At 32.1% G+C, this 20,511-nt stretch overlaps 2 protein-coding genes across 2 annotated transcripts; both read left to right on the top strand.

Moving 5' to 3' along the window:
- The first annotated feature begins 7,859 nt into the window (after positions 1 to 7,859).
- Positions 7,860 to 9,158, top strand: LOC126717451 (photosystem II reaction center W protein, chloroplastic-like). The gene is made up of 2 exons (XM_050419196.1): positions 7,860 to 8,051; positions 8,710 to 9,158. Exons 1-2 carry the CDS (start codon positions 7,955 to 7,957, stop codon positions 9,030 to 9,032), a joined length of 420 nt encoding a protein of 139 aa, XP_050275153.1. The 5' UTR covers positions 7,860 to 7,954; the 3' UTR covers positions 9,033 to 9,158.
- Positions 9,159 to 16,336: 7,178 nt separating this feature from the next.
- On the top strand, positions 16,337 to 18,879 carry LOC126717450 (uncharacterized). Its single transcript, XM_050419195.1, has 5 exons — positions 16,337 to 16,996; positions 17,714 to 17,792; positions 17,987 to 18,062; positions 18,273 to 18,372; positions 18,605 to 18,879. The coding sequence occupies exons 1-5, from the start codon at positions 16,917 to 16,919 to the stop codon at positions 18,690 to 18,692; spliced, it is 423 nt and encodes a 140-aa protein (XP_050275152.1). The 5' UTR covers positions 16,337 to 16,916; the 3' UTR covers positions 18,693 to 18,879.
- The last annotated feature ends 1,632 nt before the right edge of the window (positions 18,880 to 20,511 follow it).

Below are 20,511 nucleotides of genomic sequence, written 5' to 3'. Positions count from 1 at the left end.
CTTGTGGCAGGCAAATATTTAGAGAAAGCCCCTCAACTTCCAGCTCCCTGCACCTTTCCTTCAGCGGTGTCAGGCTCAAGTTGGGTTCTCTCTGCACTTTTTCTTCGAGGTTGCGGGCCCCAGGCTGGGTTCTTTTGCTGCCTGAGTTATGGGCATGTAAAAGCACTGAGGAAGAACGAGGTCTTAAAGCAGTAGCCAACCTCTCATTTGTGCCGCCTCCTCGGCTTTGTTTTATTTTCTTGTATCTTTCCTTTTGATTATGTGGTTAGCTTTAGTAGCCAACCTCTCGTCTGTACTGCTCCTCGGCTTTATTTTATATATTTTTTCTTGTATCTTCCTACTCAATTATGTAGTAAGCTCTGACATAAGCTGATTCCAGCTTTTCATTGTACGCTGTACTATTTATTTGTTTTAGTAAAAATAGAAATTTATTTACATGTTTTGAGTACTGATCTTTTGGCAACACTACTTTGTGAATGGGTGTGCTCCATGTGTGTGTTTCTTCAAGAATATTTAGAGCAAGATACCTTGAAACATAATCTAACTAACTCTAATCTACCAATACTACCAGGCATTATATCGATAATTCATAGTAAATCAAACTTAGGAAACTAACCGGGGTAACAGTTGAATATTCTGTGATAAGCGCGTGAATACCGTCCAAGACTGATAATCTCTAAATAATCCATCCGAGCAGTCGACTGGGAAGTAGGGAACTCCGATTGTGCTTTTGTGTATTTGGTTTCCCCATAGGCTTGAGTCCAAGGACCATGCAAGGCCTTGGTTCTGTCCAAAACTTATGGTTTTTCTTTTGTGTACTTGGTTTCCCTATAGGCTTGAGTCCGAGGACCATGCAAGGCCTTGGTTCTGTCCAAAACTTATGGTTTTTCTTTTGTGTACTTGGTTTCCCCATAGGCTTGAGTCCGAGGACCATGCAAGGCCTTGGTTCTGTCCAAAACTTTTTGGGTACTTATTTGCTTTTTTCGCAGGTCAGCCCCTTGGCCATGACTGGGAGAGCTGACTTAAGGTCGGAAGCCCCTAGAGCTGCCCGTGCCGTTGGCACTACAGGATGTAAGCCCTGGCACCAGTTTATATCGGAGCGACAACTGCAGGTCACCGGAGATGGGAAAAACTCGCGAATCTCTGCTTGCTAGAGAGTTGACTCATGCGCCACCCGTGCCAACGCGCAAGCCTCCCCACAGACGGCGCTAATTGTAGGGACACGATTCTCAAACGGCCCAACAACGACGTTGGGCTCGCACGTGAAGGATCCCTCACAATAAGATTTGTAGAGAGTGGGCTTGAAAGGCTAGCGTTTGGTCACAGGGCGTTGGTCCAAACCGGACTTTAGGGAAACTCAGATAAGAAAAGGTTTCAGCCTGGATATCCAAGCCCTACAGCTTTGTAACTTGAGGGATTGGACTCCTCGGATCATGTCCGAGGAGCACTAATGTCTTTCTCCGGTTACCCGGCGGTGGGTTTTTCGTGGTGGTGTGCATATATTGTCCGGGCATTCTCATCCCTGGAGTTTTTCCCAGGAAGTGAGATGGGGTTCCCTTTCTGATTAGTTTATCTTCTCTTTTATACTAGCCTACGTTCGCTATCCCTCGTCCACGTGTAGGGTCAACTTTTTTTTTAGGACTGCTATTTGTCCCGTCAGTCTAATCCCAGAATTGTTGGGGATGGTTTGATAAAGCCTAAGAATCTGGTTCTGTTAGGTACAGAGTCTTATCAATGAAGGGTATTAAGGACAACTTCCCTGAGATATTTTTTGATCTTTAAAGTTTGCTCGTATACCAATTTCATCAATGAGACTTTGGGTCTGCCGAGGACTAAGCTGTCCTCAACCATATCCCCGGGCCCTTTTGTGCTTCTTATTTTTGAGCTTGGGCCATGGCCTTCTTCGGCTTGGGCCTGTGGATTCCCCATGAGCAAGCGGACCGGGCCCATAAATTATTGGGCCCCACAATAATCATTTTTAAATCAACACAATAACATGGATTCAATCCGTTCATAAATTTTACTAAAATAAAAACTGATATTGAAATGTTTCCTTTTATATGTTAATATATAAAATTTATATTTTTCATACTTTATTCATGCGACTTAAAATAAAAATCGATATTGAAAGGCTTCTTTTTATATTCTTTCAAATAAATAAAAAAGTGGTAGTTATTTTTTAAGAGGAGGAATAATTATTATAATAGTATTTCAACTTATGGCGTCTATTCTATAATGATTGCTCATTATCATTAGATCAAGATACCAATTGATTTTTGTTGTAGACGGGTTCGAACTCCAGATCTCTTATTCAATGCAAGAATGAAAAAACTTTACCAGAAGAGAGAGAATTATAGATAAAGAAAAATTGAAATGGGCTATGGGAGTGTAGTGTAAATAAATAATCATATTAATAAACATTTTTGAGTTAATAAAACAAATTTCATGACATAGCGAATAACCTTGTAGCTAAATAGAAATTTATTAGTATTTTCAATAGAGGTATTCAATTTTCAAATCCCCCATCTCCCCCATTGTAACTATCAATTTTTTTTTATTAAAAAAAATTCATGACAGTTTTCTATTTTCAGAATATTTCAATCTTAAAGACTTAAACAACTCTTTAATCGTGAGTTCTAATTAGCTCAACTAGTAAAGTTTATGATGGTTGAATAAGAGATCTAAGGTACAATCTCCGCTTATACCAAAAACAGATTAATGTTTTTGTTTGATGATAAAGAGCAAAAATCACAGATGCGAACATCATAAGTTGAAACTCTACTTAAAAAAAAAAAAAAAAAAAAAAAAAAAAAAACTCTTTAATTAGCTTTATGAGAAATAAAATAAAAAATAAATTCAGTAGTATTACACAAAATGTCATCACTATTTATCTTTAAACATGATTGACCAAAAACATTGGTAACTCTCTCAACGATCTAAAAATGAATGCCAAATTTTGTTACTGCTCAAAAGGGATTGAAATTTTTGGATTTGATAGTCATTTGGAAATGACTTGAAATGAAGCCAAAGGTCATCTTCCTAGACAATTTGGGACTTTAACTGTAACAAGTATTTTTCACGTGAAGAAGGATTTGAATTTTTGTCCTTTTATCGAGCAGTGAAGCATGATGGACAGGGTGAAATGAAACGTACAAATCTCTTTTAAATCTTGTTCTCAAATTATTATTATTATTATTTTTTTTGTGGTTCCTTTTAAACATATAGGTTTTATGACTAAAAAGCTGTTTGTTATTACTTCTTTCGCTTATTTACAGTACAGTTTTTTAAAAGTTGTATTTTTTTAAATGGGCACAGTTATATATTTTTTTGTGGGTCTCAAAGATAAACACAATTATAACTTATATACCTATATTTTGGTCTACCTCGTTATTTTAAAATTTAACAAATTAATTTAAAATGAAAATATGCTACACCAAGTGCACTCAGAAACTTCAAAAACAGGGTGATTTTGATTTCTGTGTGACCGCGTCAATGATATAGACTTTTGTTCTCACATTTATTACATTCAATTCAACATTGGTTTAAAAAAAAAAGGACAATTAGCTATCTGCCCAAGCATGTAGTCATTAATGATTAAACTGGGTTGGTTGGTTATTATGTCAAGGCAGGCCTGTATTGAAAGAATCTCACCTGAGCAAAAGACCACATAATGCCTGGGCTGCAAAGTCAAACCGAAGAAGATGTCCTACATTAACCCTTTCGGCTAACTTGGCCCACCACAGCCTTCAATGTCATGCAACAATAGAACATATTGAAGAACATATGCTTTTAATTATTTTAGAAATAGAGCATAATAAACATCTCATGCATGTGAATCATATTCCTTGATAATTTTTTCTTTATTTTATTTTTTCTAAAAAATAATTTAAGTAATTTACAATATGTTTTAATTAGCTAAAACATATTAGTAATAATATATTATGTGTGTGCGCAACAATTAGATATTATTTTATACAATATTTTGTTAGATTCATTCTAAAGGAGGTAGTTTAATTTTAATCTGTCAATTCTAAAAAGAGTCTCTTTAGGATTTAGCTACTATAATAGTTCTCATGCTAAATATCATGCTAATTACATGGAATCATTAAAGTTATTATTAGTCTAGAATTATTCCTTTAGAATCATTAAAAGACATTTTGATATTTTGGTCCTTATAAAACTTGTCAATTTTCCTTAATTCGCTATAGGGAAAAAAGGGAGGGGATTTCTTTTAATCAAATAGAAATGAAGGCTGCAGTGTTGACTAGTCTTTCTGCATTCTTTAAACCCTGACTCCTGAATCAAGACAACATCTTATATAAGGTTAGGATACTTTACGACATATAATTTTCTATACCAAATTTGTGTAATAGTTTACAATTCTTTATGAACAAAACAAAGAAAGCCTTTAAATTTTCAAAATTTGGCCTAGTAATTAGTCCAGCTTTAAGAAATCCTATTATTATTTGGCCTCTTTATCTATTTTGGAGATACTTTATCTACTTAATATAAACTGTTGGATTTACTACTATTTCATGAAGAACTTGTTCATGAGATATATACTGAATCAATTCATGGATTATTATTAGAATTAATCCCCTGACATTGAACAGATTAGATTTAAATATATCTTTGTTGTAATCCCCATATTGTGTCTGTCCACCCATCTGAAAGTCCACAATTAGATTGCTTATTCTCTAGATTTTTTTTTTTTTTTTTTTTTAAATGGAGTTTCAACCTATGACGTTTATTTTTGATAATTACACTATTTATCATTATAGCAAAACACCAATCAGTTTTGATGTAGATGGGAATTAAATCCTAAACTTTTATTCAACCATTAGAAATTTTATTAGTTAAGATAACTGAAACACACTAAATTGCTATTTCTTAATAGGACAAAATTTAGGTATAATACTTTAGGTGTTATTCCTTAAGTTCCTCTCTTAAGATTCAGTCATGTGTCTACTTAACTAAAACATATACTTCCATTTCATGAAAAAAAAATCCACATGGTAAAATCTTAATAAAGAAACTTATAAAACGGCACCTAACTACTGTATTTAAGTTTTGCTCTTCTTAGTGTGCGTTTAGATACTGTTTATTTTGCTGAAAACTGAAAACAATAAAAAAATATATTTCGATTATTGTTCATTAATAAAATCACTGTTTATTTGCTTCTTTACACTATTCATGGGACAGTGTAAGAGGTGCTAGACTTAAAAAAAAAAAAGAAAAAGAAAAAAAGGCCAAAAGTGCAGATGTGATGAACGCAGATGCCAATCCAAACGCACCCTTAATATAAAGCATCCGCCCAACATTTTGATTTGTTTATGACCTTTGCCGGTGGTCTTCATATGGATTTTCATATACTTTTTCAAGAACTTTCACATTAATTCCAGGGGCGGCCCAATATAATTTGAGGCTTAAAGCGAAAAATTTATACGGGGCCTTTAATATGTAAATATTAATTAAACAAAATTATTTAACACTAATCAAATTAAGGTTAATTTGATACATTAAATACATAAATAATACCAACTAGACTAATGTTAATTTCATATAGAGAATTGAATATCATAGTTGAATTATAAATATTTATAAAAAGAAATAAAAATATATTATGATTGAAAAATATATATTTTTTGGATATAAGACGATGCATAGTTAAATAAAGTTGTAATCTAATTTTTAATTTTATTTTTTGATTTTAAGAGAGAGAGATAGATATTATTTGGTGTATGGTTTTGTAGGATATTAATTTACAAAAATCAAAGTCTCAAACTCTTAGGGGAGATTAATCTATAATTGATGATTTAACACATTTGCAACATCTTTTTGAAATATTTTAGGGTTTCAATTGAGTTAAGGTTCTATTGGTCTCGTACTTTGAGAGTCTTAATAGAAATGAAAAAGAAAAATGCGCTAATTAAAAGCACTATAAAATGTTCAAAATATAATGTGATATTGTCTCTCATTGATAAACTTCATCAATTTAACTAATGAATGTTTATATCATGTTTTTTGTGATTAATAACATGGCAATTTGTAAGCCAATAGTAAAATTTGTATATCACTAATAAAAAAAATGTACAAAATTTAAAAAATATATATGATTGTATAAAAATTTGGGCCTTTAACTATAAAAAATGGAGCATTTTTTTCCTAATGAATTTTTTTTTTTGGTGGGGCCTTAGGCCTAGGCCTAACTTGCCTAGGCCTTGAGCCGGCCCTGATTAATTCAAATGCATCTCCATGGGGAATCTTTCTATTTTGTTAACGGTACAAAATTTCCTTCAACGATTCAGCCAAAAAAAGAAAAAAAATTTCCTTCAACGGGTTGTTACAGCTTCCCTCAGCTAAATTGGCTGATTCTAGCTATATATGGCAATTGGCATGCTTGAAGAACGCGCCAACAGTGTTGACATAATAAGCCTAGATACAGATGAACTGTTATGCCTGAGCCCCACATTTACTTCATGCATTCACTGAAATTTGAAAAAAATAAAAAGTTTTATGTAAGTATAAATGAGTTTTGACACTTCTCTTTTCTTAACAATTGCATTCACTGAAAAAAAAAAAAATGTCAATTCTGAGAAAGTTTTTGAAAAATCCTATAAATTTTTTAGGGATATTATTAATATATAAAAAGAATGAAAATATGCTTTTTTATTTTTATTTTTATTTTTGCTTGTCTGTTCACTAATAGGTGTGTCTTATCTATCAAACATAGTAAACAACTAATTTAAATGTTTAAATTAATCTTTTATTGAAATGTTAGTGGAACACCACGGGCTTCTACCAAGTGAAGGGTTATTGCATGAGTGAAGATGTACCATATTATGGTGTGATCACAGATCACCCATCACTTTTATGCTATAACATATTGTAACTATTTGATTGTTTGAATTGATATTGATTATATTAGGGCGTTTAATATATAGTTTTTGAATAATGAATTTCTTAATTTAATATCATATTGGTTCAACTATTGGTAAGTTCAGTTGAATTCTTTATTAGTTTGTATAAAATTCATGTAAGTTGTTAATTAATAAAAATATGAAATTATGTTATTATAAGTGTTTAATTGGTTAAAGAAAAAGGATGTTGAAATTGATTAAATTATCATTTTTAAATCAGATGTTGATGAATTTCTCAAGACAAAACTAAAATTAGAGCTACACCCCTTTATCCAACAAACTGTTGGTAATAGTACAGCACAAAATTATTTAAATCAAAACCATGTTGAAGCTGACTTCGAGAATTTCCCCACTAGTCTTGGACTACAGATCAATTAAGTTACCATCAAAATTTTAAATGATCATAATAATATTAGAAAAGTATCAAATGGTTCTAGTCAATCTTATAATAATCACTATTAGATACTTTTCAAGTAAGTTCAATGGTGCTCAGGATAATGAGTAAAATATTAATTGTAATATACTATAACAAATACTTTTTTTTTTTTTTTTTCATTTATAAATCAACATCAAGTCCATTTATTTGTTTATTTATTAGTTAAGAGTTCGCACTCATTGGAGAAAAATCATGCTTTGCCACAGGTTATGCCACCGCCGCCCTATATATAGATTGGGCATTCCTGTCCTAAAGTAGGAATTAACAAACCCATGTCCAAATAGACTCTATAATTTACCTCTCTATATATATATATTAGCCTAACAATTCTGACTTAAAATGAAAAATTTCAATTATTAATCATGGTAACCTACCACTAGGAAAGTGACACATGGAGAGCACTGATTGGTGCCTCAAGATCATGGATTTGAAATGCCAGGCTATCCATTTATCCATATTGAGTGGTTCATGTAATACACACACTAGCTATATGTCACTAACAATAATTCCGCAAGCTTTCCCAATTTATGTGACATAGAATAATTTTCTTCTCTTGTCTGAACCAGTTTCTTCATTTCTCTTGTTTGTTCTGAAAAAAATGGCTTCAATAACAGCAACTAACTTTGCAAAGTTGTCACCTGGTACTGGTCTTGTGCTCAAAGGGTCAAGTGGGGTTCAGTCAAGCCCTGTCGTTGGTGAGATTTCTTGGTTCATAGTTCACTATACAATAATATTGCAGTACCATCTATATATATTTTTGAATTTTCCCTCATAATTTTACTTGCATCAGTAAGTGCAATCACGGTTCAGATAGAGACAAGGTAAAAAATGCTTCCTGAGTAGCTAAAATGATTTTGGTTACTACTATGTGGAGCATTAACTATTGTACTGGAATTATAATATAGTTAGAAGTCATTGTTGTATATAGTTATTATCATGGTCTTGGTTGCAATGAAATCTTTCATAATTAATTTGATGGTAACTTTAACAATTGATGTTTTAATTGATAAGAAAAACATGTTAAGAGTTGCTTGAATAATGGCCAAGGATACAGGATTCATTAACTCTCCCCAAAAAATATTTTGGGGATTTTTTTTTAGGTTGAAAGTGTTGGTGAGGTGTTAGCCTCCTATTAGAGTTTTATTATAACATATAATGAGTTCCATACTTTCATTTAAGCCAAAAACTTAAGTTTATGGGTTTTTTCCAACTATGTTTTTCAAATCTTTTACTTTTTATCCACGTAGAACTTTTACTTGCATGTGTGTACCCAACGCAAAGAAACAGAAGCAAATTGAAGTGTATATATTTTTATTTTTTGGATGTTGGTCACAGTGGTTGATTGTTTAACAGGGTTGCCAAGAATGGTTACAAGAGGAGGGGTTAGGTGCAGCATGGTGGAGAAGACATCATCAGCAAGTGGCAAAGGCTCAATCTCAAACACTAGCATGGTTGCATCATTGATGGCTGCAGCATCGGTTGTGACTGCAACCGCAGGCCCAGCCATGGCTTTGGTGGATGAGAGACTGACAACAGAAGGAACAGGACTTCCCTTTGGATTGAGCAACAACCTTCTAGGGTGGATACTATTTGGTATGTTTGGTTTAACTTGGGTATTCTATTTTATCTACACTTCCACTCTAGAAGAGGACGAGGAGTCCGGGTTGTCCCTCTAAGCGAGATCCAATCTATGTAAATGAAAATTTGAAGTGGGAAAAAGGACAATTTGCTGTTGATGTAATTGCTTTTGAACCATTTTGATCCAATTAGTCATGCTAATATAAACTGCACTTTTGGTTCTCCCTTCTGTGTTTTCGACTTATTTCTTTGAAAGTATGTGAGAAGCTAGCTTCTTTTTCTTATATTGAGAAATGCCTTCATGTCTAAAAAAAACTGTGGAACGAAAATGCCGACTAATACTTTGACCAAACGGTAAAGTGTCAATCAACACATAGAATCCCCATTTCGGCATTTGATGCTCAGATACTGAATTTCATTTTTTTGCTCCATATTATGATGATTTCTCTTATTTGAGTTCAGCCCATGAGAAGAGAAGATTAGAGAATTCTTTAATGGTTTTGAAATCCCACACATTGGTTAAGAATAATAAGGATGGTCTAATTCTATTATAAGAGTTTGTTTCATATTGAAAAGAAAAGAAAAGTAACTAGGAGGTGTGACATCCCTTATTCAAGGTGTAGCTTTGTTTCTCAAAAAAAAAAAAAAAAGGTGTAGCTTTGCTGTGTGTGATCAGTTAGGAGCAAAAATTTGTCTTGTGAAAGAGGTAAAGACTAGGGTGAGCAAATTGCAGGTTGGGTCGGGTTTGGAGTCACCCACGATCCGACCTGATAAAACAACACACCAGCCTGCATGGTTGATTGATCAGCCCAAAAGGTTGCTGAAATTTTGGGTCGGGTTTCTTTGTTTTTTTTTTGGGCCGTTGGGTCTTTTGATATTTTTGGGTCTTTTGTTATTTTTGAGTTATGTTCTATAACGTTGGCATTGATACCAAATCTGTTTCCAATTTGAAAACTTGACCAAATCACTTGTACGTATCATTCCGTGTAAACATGTGTAAAAAGTTTTATATTGTATTGGCGTATTATAAATGCTCATGAATCATATAATATAGTGTGCATATCGTATGAATCGTATCGTATCATAAAATCGTATGTATCGTACGATATATAGACAAATGTTTTAAAATGAGATTTTTTTGTTAAAATTTGTACTTTAACTTAAATCTAACAAGTTGTTAGACTTGTTTTTAACACAAAATTATTAAGTTACTTAATTTGGCCTAATAAAATAACATATTCATAAGTTTTTTTCCTCTCACTTTCTCCTATAAAATTTGGACTACACAGTACACACTTACACTTCACTTTAATATTTGCAAATTTATTTTCTATACTGTGAATAAGATATTAATTGATAATATAATTATTTTATTATTTTTGCCGTTATTGTTATAAGTCCAAGAAACTAGAATGCCAAGAAGTTTTTTTTTTTTTTTTTAATTACTAAAATAAAAAGAACAAAAAGATATAGTAAATGTTAATGACGATAAAGAAAATTTTAATAAAGAAATAAGTTTGCAAAATGATAAACATGATGATAGCATTGACTTAGATGAGGTTTATTAGGCAATATGATGGAGTATTATTTTTGGATCATTTGTAATATATTATTATCACTTTTGAATTTAAGAAATTTGAATGTGTATGTTATAATCACATGCTAGTTTGATATACTTAGTTAGCTTGTTAAATATTGCATAAGTGATGAATAAATTAGTCATTAGTTGAATATATTTAAATTTTATAATAAATATACCATTTATATATGTATATCTATAATATTTTATAAATTTTATTAAGTATTTGTGTATTTTACGATACACGATGCCATACGAAACACAATACAGAAAAATAAAAAATCGATTAATAATACGATTCACATTTTGACAACTATATTTATGACACTATTATCACTTGCCAAATTTTATTCAATTTCAAATTTAACTTTTAAGAGAAAATCTTTTGGCATCAAATTCATTAATGATAAGGCTCAACTCATTTAGAAAATGTAATTTGAATTTTCCAATTTGAAAACTTGACCAAATCTCTTTCCAATTTGGAAACTTGACCAAATCTCAATATTTATGATCCTATTATCACTTGCCAAATTTTATTCAACTTCAAATTTAACTTTTAAGAGGAAATCTTTTGGCATTAAATTCATTAATGATAATGACCAACTCATTTAGGAAATGGAAACTAAAATGATACCACCACGGCACCACCCTTTTTAAGAGAAAATACATTTCAAGCTTATGTAATCTTTTTTGGGTTAATTATAGGGGTGTCAATGTTCGACCCAACCTACGAACATGACATGAACCTGACACAGGTTTTTACGGGTTAGGATTGGGCCTTAATGGGTTTGGGTCATAAACGGATCGACCCGAAAGCGACATGATAAGAAACGTGTCATAAGCGGGTCAACCCGCATAACCAGCAATAGACACGTTTGACGCGTCAATTTATTTGTGTTAATCTAAAATGACCTACTTAACAACCCATTTAACTCGTATAACAAATTAATATTTATTTTATTTTAGATTTGTCAAATACCCTTTATATCCAACATATATTTTAAATTTAAAAAGAAAAAGTGAGTAATTACAAAAACTTATAAGGGATATAATTGGAAATTGAAATTTTACAAATCTTAGATCTCTAAACCCTACAAACCCTAAATCTCTAAAACTTCTAATAAATATCTAATTTAATTTTTTTATTTATTTATTTTAGTTGTACTACTCACTCTACTATCTTATAGACTTATGCCCAATTCTCAAACTCAAAGTCTCAAACCGGTTATTGCTCTCTCTCTCTCTCTCTCTCTCTCTCATGTGTTTAGTGAGTTTTATAATTAAAGAAAACCGTTTTCTTGGTGTTTCAAAATTTTGTAGTAATTTTTTCTACATAATGTTTTTGTTCTATAAACTTCGAACCCATGTGCCGTTATTAATATATGAGATATATTAATTGTTGATTAAGGCCACGGCTATAGCTTTTGTCCTGTGTTGTGTGTTTTTTTTTTTTTTTTTTTTTTTTTGGTGTTTGTATTAGTATTGGACACTGGACACTGTCTGCATATCTTGCAAGTGGGTTTATTGAGATAATTTATAAACTAGATCTGATGGGTATTGCTTTTAAAATTGTTGAGGCATGATCATATTTTGTAACTACTAATACTTATATATATATTTGGCATAGAACTTGCACAAATGAAATTGGATGAGCTTGTGGAAGATTTTATGAATTTGGACATCAACAAAGAATCTATGGATGATAATCGTAGTTATAGTCAGGATTAGTCTATTATTTGCTCCAATTCTTTCAATATTGATATTTAGCTTTTGGCGAGTTTCAAGGATATTATATTTTTGTTAAACTATGTTATTTCATTTTTGTTAAACTATGTTATTTTGAATTTGGGTTAAAGTGTATGCACTTCTTTTAGAGTGTAAAGAACTTTTTTTTTTTTGAGAAGGTAGAGTGTTAAGAACTTATTTCTAGATGAATGTTATATTTTTGTTAAACTATATTATTTTGAATATGGGTTGAAGACTTAAAGTGTATGCATTGCTTTTGGGATGTAAAAAAAAAAAATTCTAGATGGATGTTATATTTAATATTATGTAGGTTGAAATGGGTTGTGTTATATTCATGTCAACCCAACACGACTTGTTTATTAAGTATGTCAAATAGGTTGGGTCAGGTCAACCCACCTTATTAATAGGTCGGGTTAGGGTTGAAAGATCATGACACAATTATTAAATGGGTCGGGTTAGAGTTGAGTCATTTAGTCGAATACCCCTACCTCGACACAATACAAACCCGAAACACTAACCCGAATTGACACCCTTAGTTAACTATGTATTTAGTCTCTATTTTATACACCATATTTTAATTTGATCCCTAAACTTTCAATTTTGTCAATTTGGTTCCTAACCTTTCAGTACTGTGTCAATTTTGTTCTAACCATTATTTTTTGGAAGAAAATTGATGACGTGTCTAATGACCAAAATAAAAAATTAACTTTCGTTAATGTGACAATACACTAAAATTTTATTTTGGTCATTTGTCAGGTCATCAATTTTCACCCAAGATATAATGACAGAGACAAATTGACATGAAACTGAAAGGTTAAGAACCAAATTAATATAATTGAAAGGTTAGAGACCAGAGTGAAATATGGTGTAAAAGATAGAGACCAAATATGTAGTTTATCTTTTTTTTTTCTTTTTCTTTTTCTATTTCTATTCTTCTTCTTCTTTTTTATTTTATTTTTTATTATTATTATTTTTTGGTGAGATAAAAGCTTCTGTTTGGATTGAGTTTATTTTTGTTGAAACTGAAAACTGAAATTGAAAACACTGTAGCAAAATAATTTTTAAATGTGTGAATAGTATCGTGGGACCCACTTTTAATGAAAAAGTTGTTGAAAAGTGAAATTTGTGAGTTCGTGAATAGTGCATAGGTGTACTGTTCGCAGTTGACTTGGTCAAATAGTGCAGTTGGAACAAAAAAAAAAAAAGTCAGAAAACGTAAACGCAGCTACTTATAATTCGAATCCAAACACATACTAAGACTAACATGATGCACTTACCTAAGGTCTGATCTATTCTAATCTACACGACACCACATTCTCTTAGTCAGATCTTCCCGAGCCATGGCCCCAAAGAACTATACTATTTTGCAGAAGCAAGTCTGTTTCAAATTCCAGATAAATTGAGATCACAGTGCATAGACAATCTCCACACTGCTGTCGATGCCAAGCTCAGAGTCAGAATCCAAGTCATCCATATCCAGGTTGTCTATTGAGAACGGGTGAATGCCATGAGCCCGCCAACTGTATGCTGGTATGGTGGCCTCAGCAATTATATATCTATTATATGAATGTTTCCTAAGCATCAGCCGCGAGGAATAATCAGTCCAGCAAAAGTGCAAGTTGAATCCTTTATTTGTACTGAAAATATCACTCAAACCAGCAAAATAAATCTACTAAGTAACCAAATTCAGAATACTCGGGACAGTGGCAGATATAAGAGAGTTGGCTTTTTTTTTTCTTTCTACATGTACTGTACAACTTACAATTCTAGCAATGAGAGGTGGAAGTTACTTTTCTATTAGTAAAATGTACAGGTTGATCAACTTCTTTTGACAATTACTTTCTAATATACTATTAAGCAAAAGTGAATGGTGGAACAGTTTACTAAAACCACCTAATTATTAGTAATATCCCGTTGATCTCTAAATGGATTTTTTTTTTTACCTTCCTCATGCTTATCTAAGAGGTTGTTTATCTTCCCATCAAACAAAAATACCTAATATTTATCTCTCTCTTACCTCTTTCAAGTGCCAAAGTCCAAAGGTCTCTAAAACACTAAATTTCTACTCCATTTTAAATCATAACATGTTACTACTATAATAGAATAAGAAATAGTCCTCCAAAACCCAAAACATGACTCAAATAGTTTTACCAAAAAAAGATGCAAACTAAACTACTTCAATTCAACGCACTTATTTATTTATTTATTTTTATCAATGTTATTGCAAATGTATGGTGATGTGGTTGGCCTCTCTTCACAAAGATATTGATATGTTTTGTTCATTCAGGTATTGCTAGTTGTGATAATATCACTCTAATTAGAAAAATAATATTAATAACTAACATTTAACAAATCCTGTGCATTGTGCGGATTACATGCTATTTTTATTTAAAAATGTAACGTGATGTTCTCCTTAAATATCACATGAGCAAATCTTGTGTACTAGTTGATCCAATCAAATCATGTCATGTAATTTCAATTATGGTAGACCGATTAAATAGTTTAAAAAACCCTTTAAAAAGTAAACCAAATCTCCAAAATACATAAAATGTATTAAAAAAAAAATGTACTTCTTTAATTTCCATTATTTTCTCATCATCCAAACAGACAGTATGCAAATCCAAGTTTCCAAATAGAACAATACAAAACCTCTGTGATCATCAAGCATCCATAATTCCCAAAAATAGCAAATTTATATATACTATAAAACTGAAACTTTTGACTTTTTGTTGACTTTCATGAGAGCTTGCTACATAAACTTTGGAATCATTACAATTTTCCACATCAGCATTATTATTTTTTATTAATTTATTAATTTGAATTTTGTAACCTGATATTGCTTTTCCTCTCTATTTAGTTTATCGAATCCTTCCTCTCTCTACGCATTCCCCTGCCTCCACCTCTCGCGTCTCTTACTTTTGTTTTCATTCACACCAGTATCCTTTGTGAAGAAAAGCCAAACCCTTCACCGTGAATTAGAGTCCCAAGTGAATTAAGAGACATGAGTCTCTAAGAATAAAGGCGGTTGCTTTTGTTATATAAATAGAAACATGTGTGAGGCAATTAGAAGGAGAGAGTGCCGCTGAATGAGGGAAAAGAAAAGAAAGAGAAACGCAGTGAGAAGAAAAAGTTCCCTGTGTGAGAGCAAAGATCTATTATACATGTTGATTGTTAGTAAATAAAGAAATGTTGATTGTTAATAAATAATATATATATATATATATATATATAAATATAAATATAAATATAAATATATATATATATATATATATTAGGATTTGAAGTATCATCTCCAACTGATCAGCTTTGTCCTGATCTCCAAAGTGACTGCGTAGAATTTTAAGTATGTGATTTTTTATGTCTTTTTCTTTTTGGTTTGATGGTCTTCGTTAATTATATATATATATGATCATCACCCAATTTTTGGCTTCAGGATTTTTAGCACACCACACACACGCATGGTAGGTACTCCACAATTTTTTTTTTTTTTTTTTTTTAATTTTAATTTATTTTTTTATTTTATGTAAGTTACTCCACAAATTCATCCTTTGTTTACAGAAAAAAATAGAGAATGTTTAACAAAATAACTGCTTTGGCTACTTCTTGCCTGAGCTTTCTTGGTTGTTATTTTGATAATCGTTTTTCTATGATACATAAAATTAGAGAATGTTTAACAATTTTCCTAGAGTAAAAGTCATTGATGATTTAGGTAAGTTATTGGTTTATGGTGAAAAATGAGTGTTTAAAAACTTGATGTTGGAGACATGATAGACAAGAGAGCTTGATTTATGTAATTATTTATTTATTTTGTACTCCATTTCTCTTCTTGGAGAAATTTTTTTATCAATCCAACCATTTAGTTTTGTTTAAACAATAAAATTGTTCTCTATATACAAAAATCTACTATAGCCATCTAGCCTGCTATTGTCACTACAAAAAACATAACTTGTTTCAACCCACTTTTTCCAAGGGTACACTGAAAATGGTTGAAACAAACGCTAACAAACTGGCGCGCTAATTAAAATCTAACTAATCTTGTTACAATGGTCATTAAAACCCTTGAAATAAACTAAAAAACTAAAATCCCGCGTTATTGCTGCCTCCAAATTTTTACATTTTTCAACGAAATTCTAACACAACCCTTAATAAAAGATATCCAAATGTTTCAACCATCGAAATAAAATCTCTCTATCTCCCTTAAACTCAGAATTCAAAAAACCAATTTTTGAATAAAGCCTATGCTCACTCTCTTAGAAAATTCTCTCTCTCTCTCTCTCTCAAAAACTTTCATGGAGTCCAACAACAACAAAAACTTAGAGACCATCAAATTCCTCTACAGTTATGGCGGGAAAATCCTCCCTCGCTACATTGACGGCACTTTTCATTACATCGGTGGCCTGACACGTGTCCTCGCCGTCGATCGCTCTATTTCTTTCACAGGTTTGTGTGCTCTTCCATTTTCATATTCGATTTTTGTGAATTCATTTGGTTTTTTGTGAATAATTAATCAATTTTTTTTTTTTACTTGTTGTTGTTACTGAGTTGATGGTGAAGCTCAGAGAGTTCTGTGGCTCATCGGTGAATCTTTGGTGTCAATTGTTGACTGGCGACTTGAAGACCCTAATTTTGATCACGTCCGACGATAGGTTGAGGCGCAATGGTCGGCGATCCTATCTCTAACGACGACCTGCTGTCAATAGTCAGAGCTTTCTTCTCCGCCCTTTTGTCCGATTACAGGTCTCTCTCTCTCTATTTGTTTCCCAAGAAAAGAAAAATTGAATTTGGAAATTACCTTGTAGAATTTTGCAAAGAATTTTTTGGTATTCTCTCTTGTTTTCTCTCTCATTCTCTCCATTGATATTTCTCTTTCTCGCCAATAATATAATTTGGGGCTAGGGTTTGGATACTTTGGAAATGGAATTACATACCAGTCCTTTGGAATCTGAAGTATGGTTTGAACATATTATATTGAAGAAATTCTTAAAAAGGAGTTGGTAAGTGTTAATGGTGTAGTATTTCACTAATATCAATTTAAGTATGGGTTGGATCTATGAGGTTTTTTTGTGTTGCTGTGTTTGTTAATTTTAGGTTTCTTGTGGAAACGAGCATTGGTTTATCAATAGTATCAATTTAATTTTTACTTGGTTTGGGTCATTGCAATTCAATGCTCTGTTCAGCTTCTTTACATTGCAGAGATTTTTTTACACTCATTTTGTTTATAAAACTTACTAGAGCTTATGAAGTTTATAAATTCATTTTCAAGTTATGTAGCTTGGAATTGGCAATCTATTTTTCCCTTATATTTGTTATTGTTCTGTTCCAATGAATACAGAGCCTGCATTCTTTTTTCTTTTTGATAAGATATTTATGTCTGACCTGAAAGTATTAACTCATTGGCACACCTATTTTAATGACTCTGGGGCTTCTGTCTTTTTCTTGGTGGGGCCCATACAGTTTAATTGATGAAGAGCCAGCAATCAGAACAAATACTACCATTTTACTTGGGAATATTGCAAGTCACCTAAATGAAGGGGTTAGTATCAGCAATTTCGGATTTTATTGATTCATTGGCATCCTGAATAACTTGATATTCTTGTTTGATATGCTTGTTCTCAAATGTCATGCTTTCTTCCTTTTTTCATTATGGTCTAATTGGTCGTCATAAGCATATTTTGCTAAATGTTCCTTTTGTGAGTTTCAATTGATGGGTTCATATCTACAATGCAGACAAGGAAGAGAGTTTTGATTAATGCATTTACTGTTCGTGCATTGTGTGATACTTTCTCGCCTGCCCGAGGAGCAGGTATCGGAACTCTATGATATTTGTCTGTGGCAACTCTTTCACCTCATTATTCATGAAGTTCTTGGCATTAAAAATATTTCTACGTTTTGTTAATAAAAAAATTGTGCATTTTATCTTCCATCTTCAATTCTTTAAATGTTGGATGTTGATTAACTCCAATGTTGTTGTACCAATTAGTTTATGGACCAATTCAAAATTTTATTGTGTCAGGGATCATGGCTCTATGTGCCACCAGTGCTTATTATGACGTCACTGAGATTGCAACTCGGATTCTACCGAACGTCGTTTTACTTACCATTGATCCTGACAGGTTAACTATTCTTCAAATGATTTGCCTATTATTATTTTAGCCATTTTCCTGGTGTAAATGTTTGGGGCTGTGCTTTTTTAACACTCATTTCCTTTTATTCAACTTTTTTTGCCTGTCCTATTTTATTTCTTATGCTGATTAAATCTTCCCCTTTCCAACTAACTGTCCAGTGGCCTGTCAATCCTAAGAAATGTTACGCGGTGATTGACAATATTTCATTTCCTGTATGCAGGCTCTCGCTTGATGAACGGTTCATGAACTTATTCTTCTGTCTCTCAAGATTTTGCTTTTTAGGGTGGTTGTTCCTAGGCCGGGTTTAAGCCCCGATAGAGAGTTTGATTAAACTAGTGGCCCTGTAAAGTTTGTTCTTACATATGAAATAATGGCTCAAGTATGTTTCTTCATTTTTCCTTCCTCAGTTCTTCCATCTGTTTGCCTTTTTAGGCAATCAGAAGAAATAATCTTTATAATATTTGCTATCTACTAATAATATTCACCATTCCAAATTTTAAGTTGGGTTATTTTAAGGTTTTTTTTGTTGGATATTATAGAAGAGGATTGTCTATTTGTTAAATAATTAGCAGATTTTGGTAAATGGGTATAGAATTTTATATGTTTGATGCTTTGTTTTTATTTTTTATTTTTTTATTATTTATATATATTATTTAAATGGGAATCTATGGTTTATGGGATATGAATTATAGATTTTAACCAAATCTCTTGGATCAAATGATAGCATGGGATTAAGGAGTTTGTGGTTTTATCGATGAGTAGGTTGCTACAGTAGACACTCGTTAATCAATATGTTTAGGGATATAAAACTTTTTTAATGTATCAATTTCCTATTTTGTAGTTCAAGTGTAGCGTATATTGGGGAATAACTTCAATTCCAGGTGCATTAACAAATTTTGTTAATTTATAATGGCATTTTTTATTTACAAATTCAATTGATGTGATTTAAGTAAAATAAGATAAGATTAAATCATATATATATTATACTCAATTTCTTTCTCATGCATCGCACAAGTTAGTGACTAGTTACTTATAATTCACTATCACTACCTTTAGCTAATTACCAAACTAGGCCCATCCTCACATTTTTGCTATTGGCAGCACACACACATTGCAATCTCGAGAATCTAGGATCACAATTTATTATTATTTTTTCCGTAAATTTGATGCAATGTGAATAGTGGAGAAAAAAATGATGAGTTCGTATAAAAATAATAGACAACTATTTACATTTTGCCACATCACAATTGTGGCAAAGTTACAACAAAAAAGTTGTGGTTCTAGAACAGCTCTTGCAACCACACTAAAATCAAATCACCATCCTTAGTGACAAACACAATCTTTAGCCCCCCACACAACAACAATAAAAAATAAGATAGAGAAATGCAAACTGAGAAAAAGAAATTTAAAATTATCTAGCAAGCCTTTCAATGTAAAACAAAAAGTAGTCGAAACATGAAAATTCTAGGACTTGATCGACAAGATAAAGCAAGAAGTTGAAAGGAAAACAAATAAAAAATGGACAACTTGTTAATCAACTTAAGCAATCTTTTTTCAATTGGCCAAAGCAACATGTGGAGTAGAATTAGTCATGAAAGGCATGCTTGCATTGTTCGTAGGTTGAGAGAGAGAGAGAGAGAGAGAGAGAGAGAGAGAGAGAGAGAGAGAGAGAGAGAGAGAGAGAGAGAGAGAGAGAGAGAGAGAGAGAGGGGGGGAATAAAATAGGAAAAAGGAGAAATTGATTTCAAAAATGAATTATATGGATTAATAAAAGAGTGTCGATGCGATTACCGTTCAGAACAATATAGTTTGTAGTTTGAATTATGTGGATTAAATGGTATTGATGTTTAATTTATTTTGATTTACAAGTTTCTCTCGCTAGCTAGGGTTAGGGTTTTTTCCTCTTAGCTGCATGTAGACTATTGTCCCTAAACTTTCCTATACTGGCAGTCCCTTCCTGAATAGATTAAAAAATCTTTTGCACTCCTGGATCATTTGCATAATTGGTTTTAAGCTCCTCAATCCAAGTGGGGCTAGGGGTTGGGAAAAGATATTATAAACATGCTTCCAACATCCTGATATAGTGTTAAGTTGAGCCATGGTACGGGAGACAATGGGTAGAACTCA

The sequence above is a fragment of the Quercus robur genome, chromosome 3 (genome assembly GCF_932294415.1).
Source record: "Quercus robur chromosome 3, dhQueRobu3.1, whole genome shotgun sequence".
Taxonomy (NCBI): Eukaryota; Viridiplantae; Streptophyta; class Magnoliopsida; order Fagales; family Fagaceae; genus Quercus; species Quercus robur.
The sequence above is the reverse complement of the archived record's forward strand: the minus strand, read 5'-3'. Positions and strand labels throughout refer to the sequence as shown.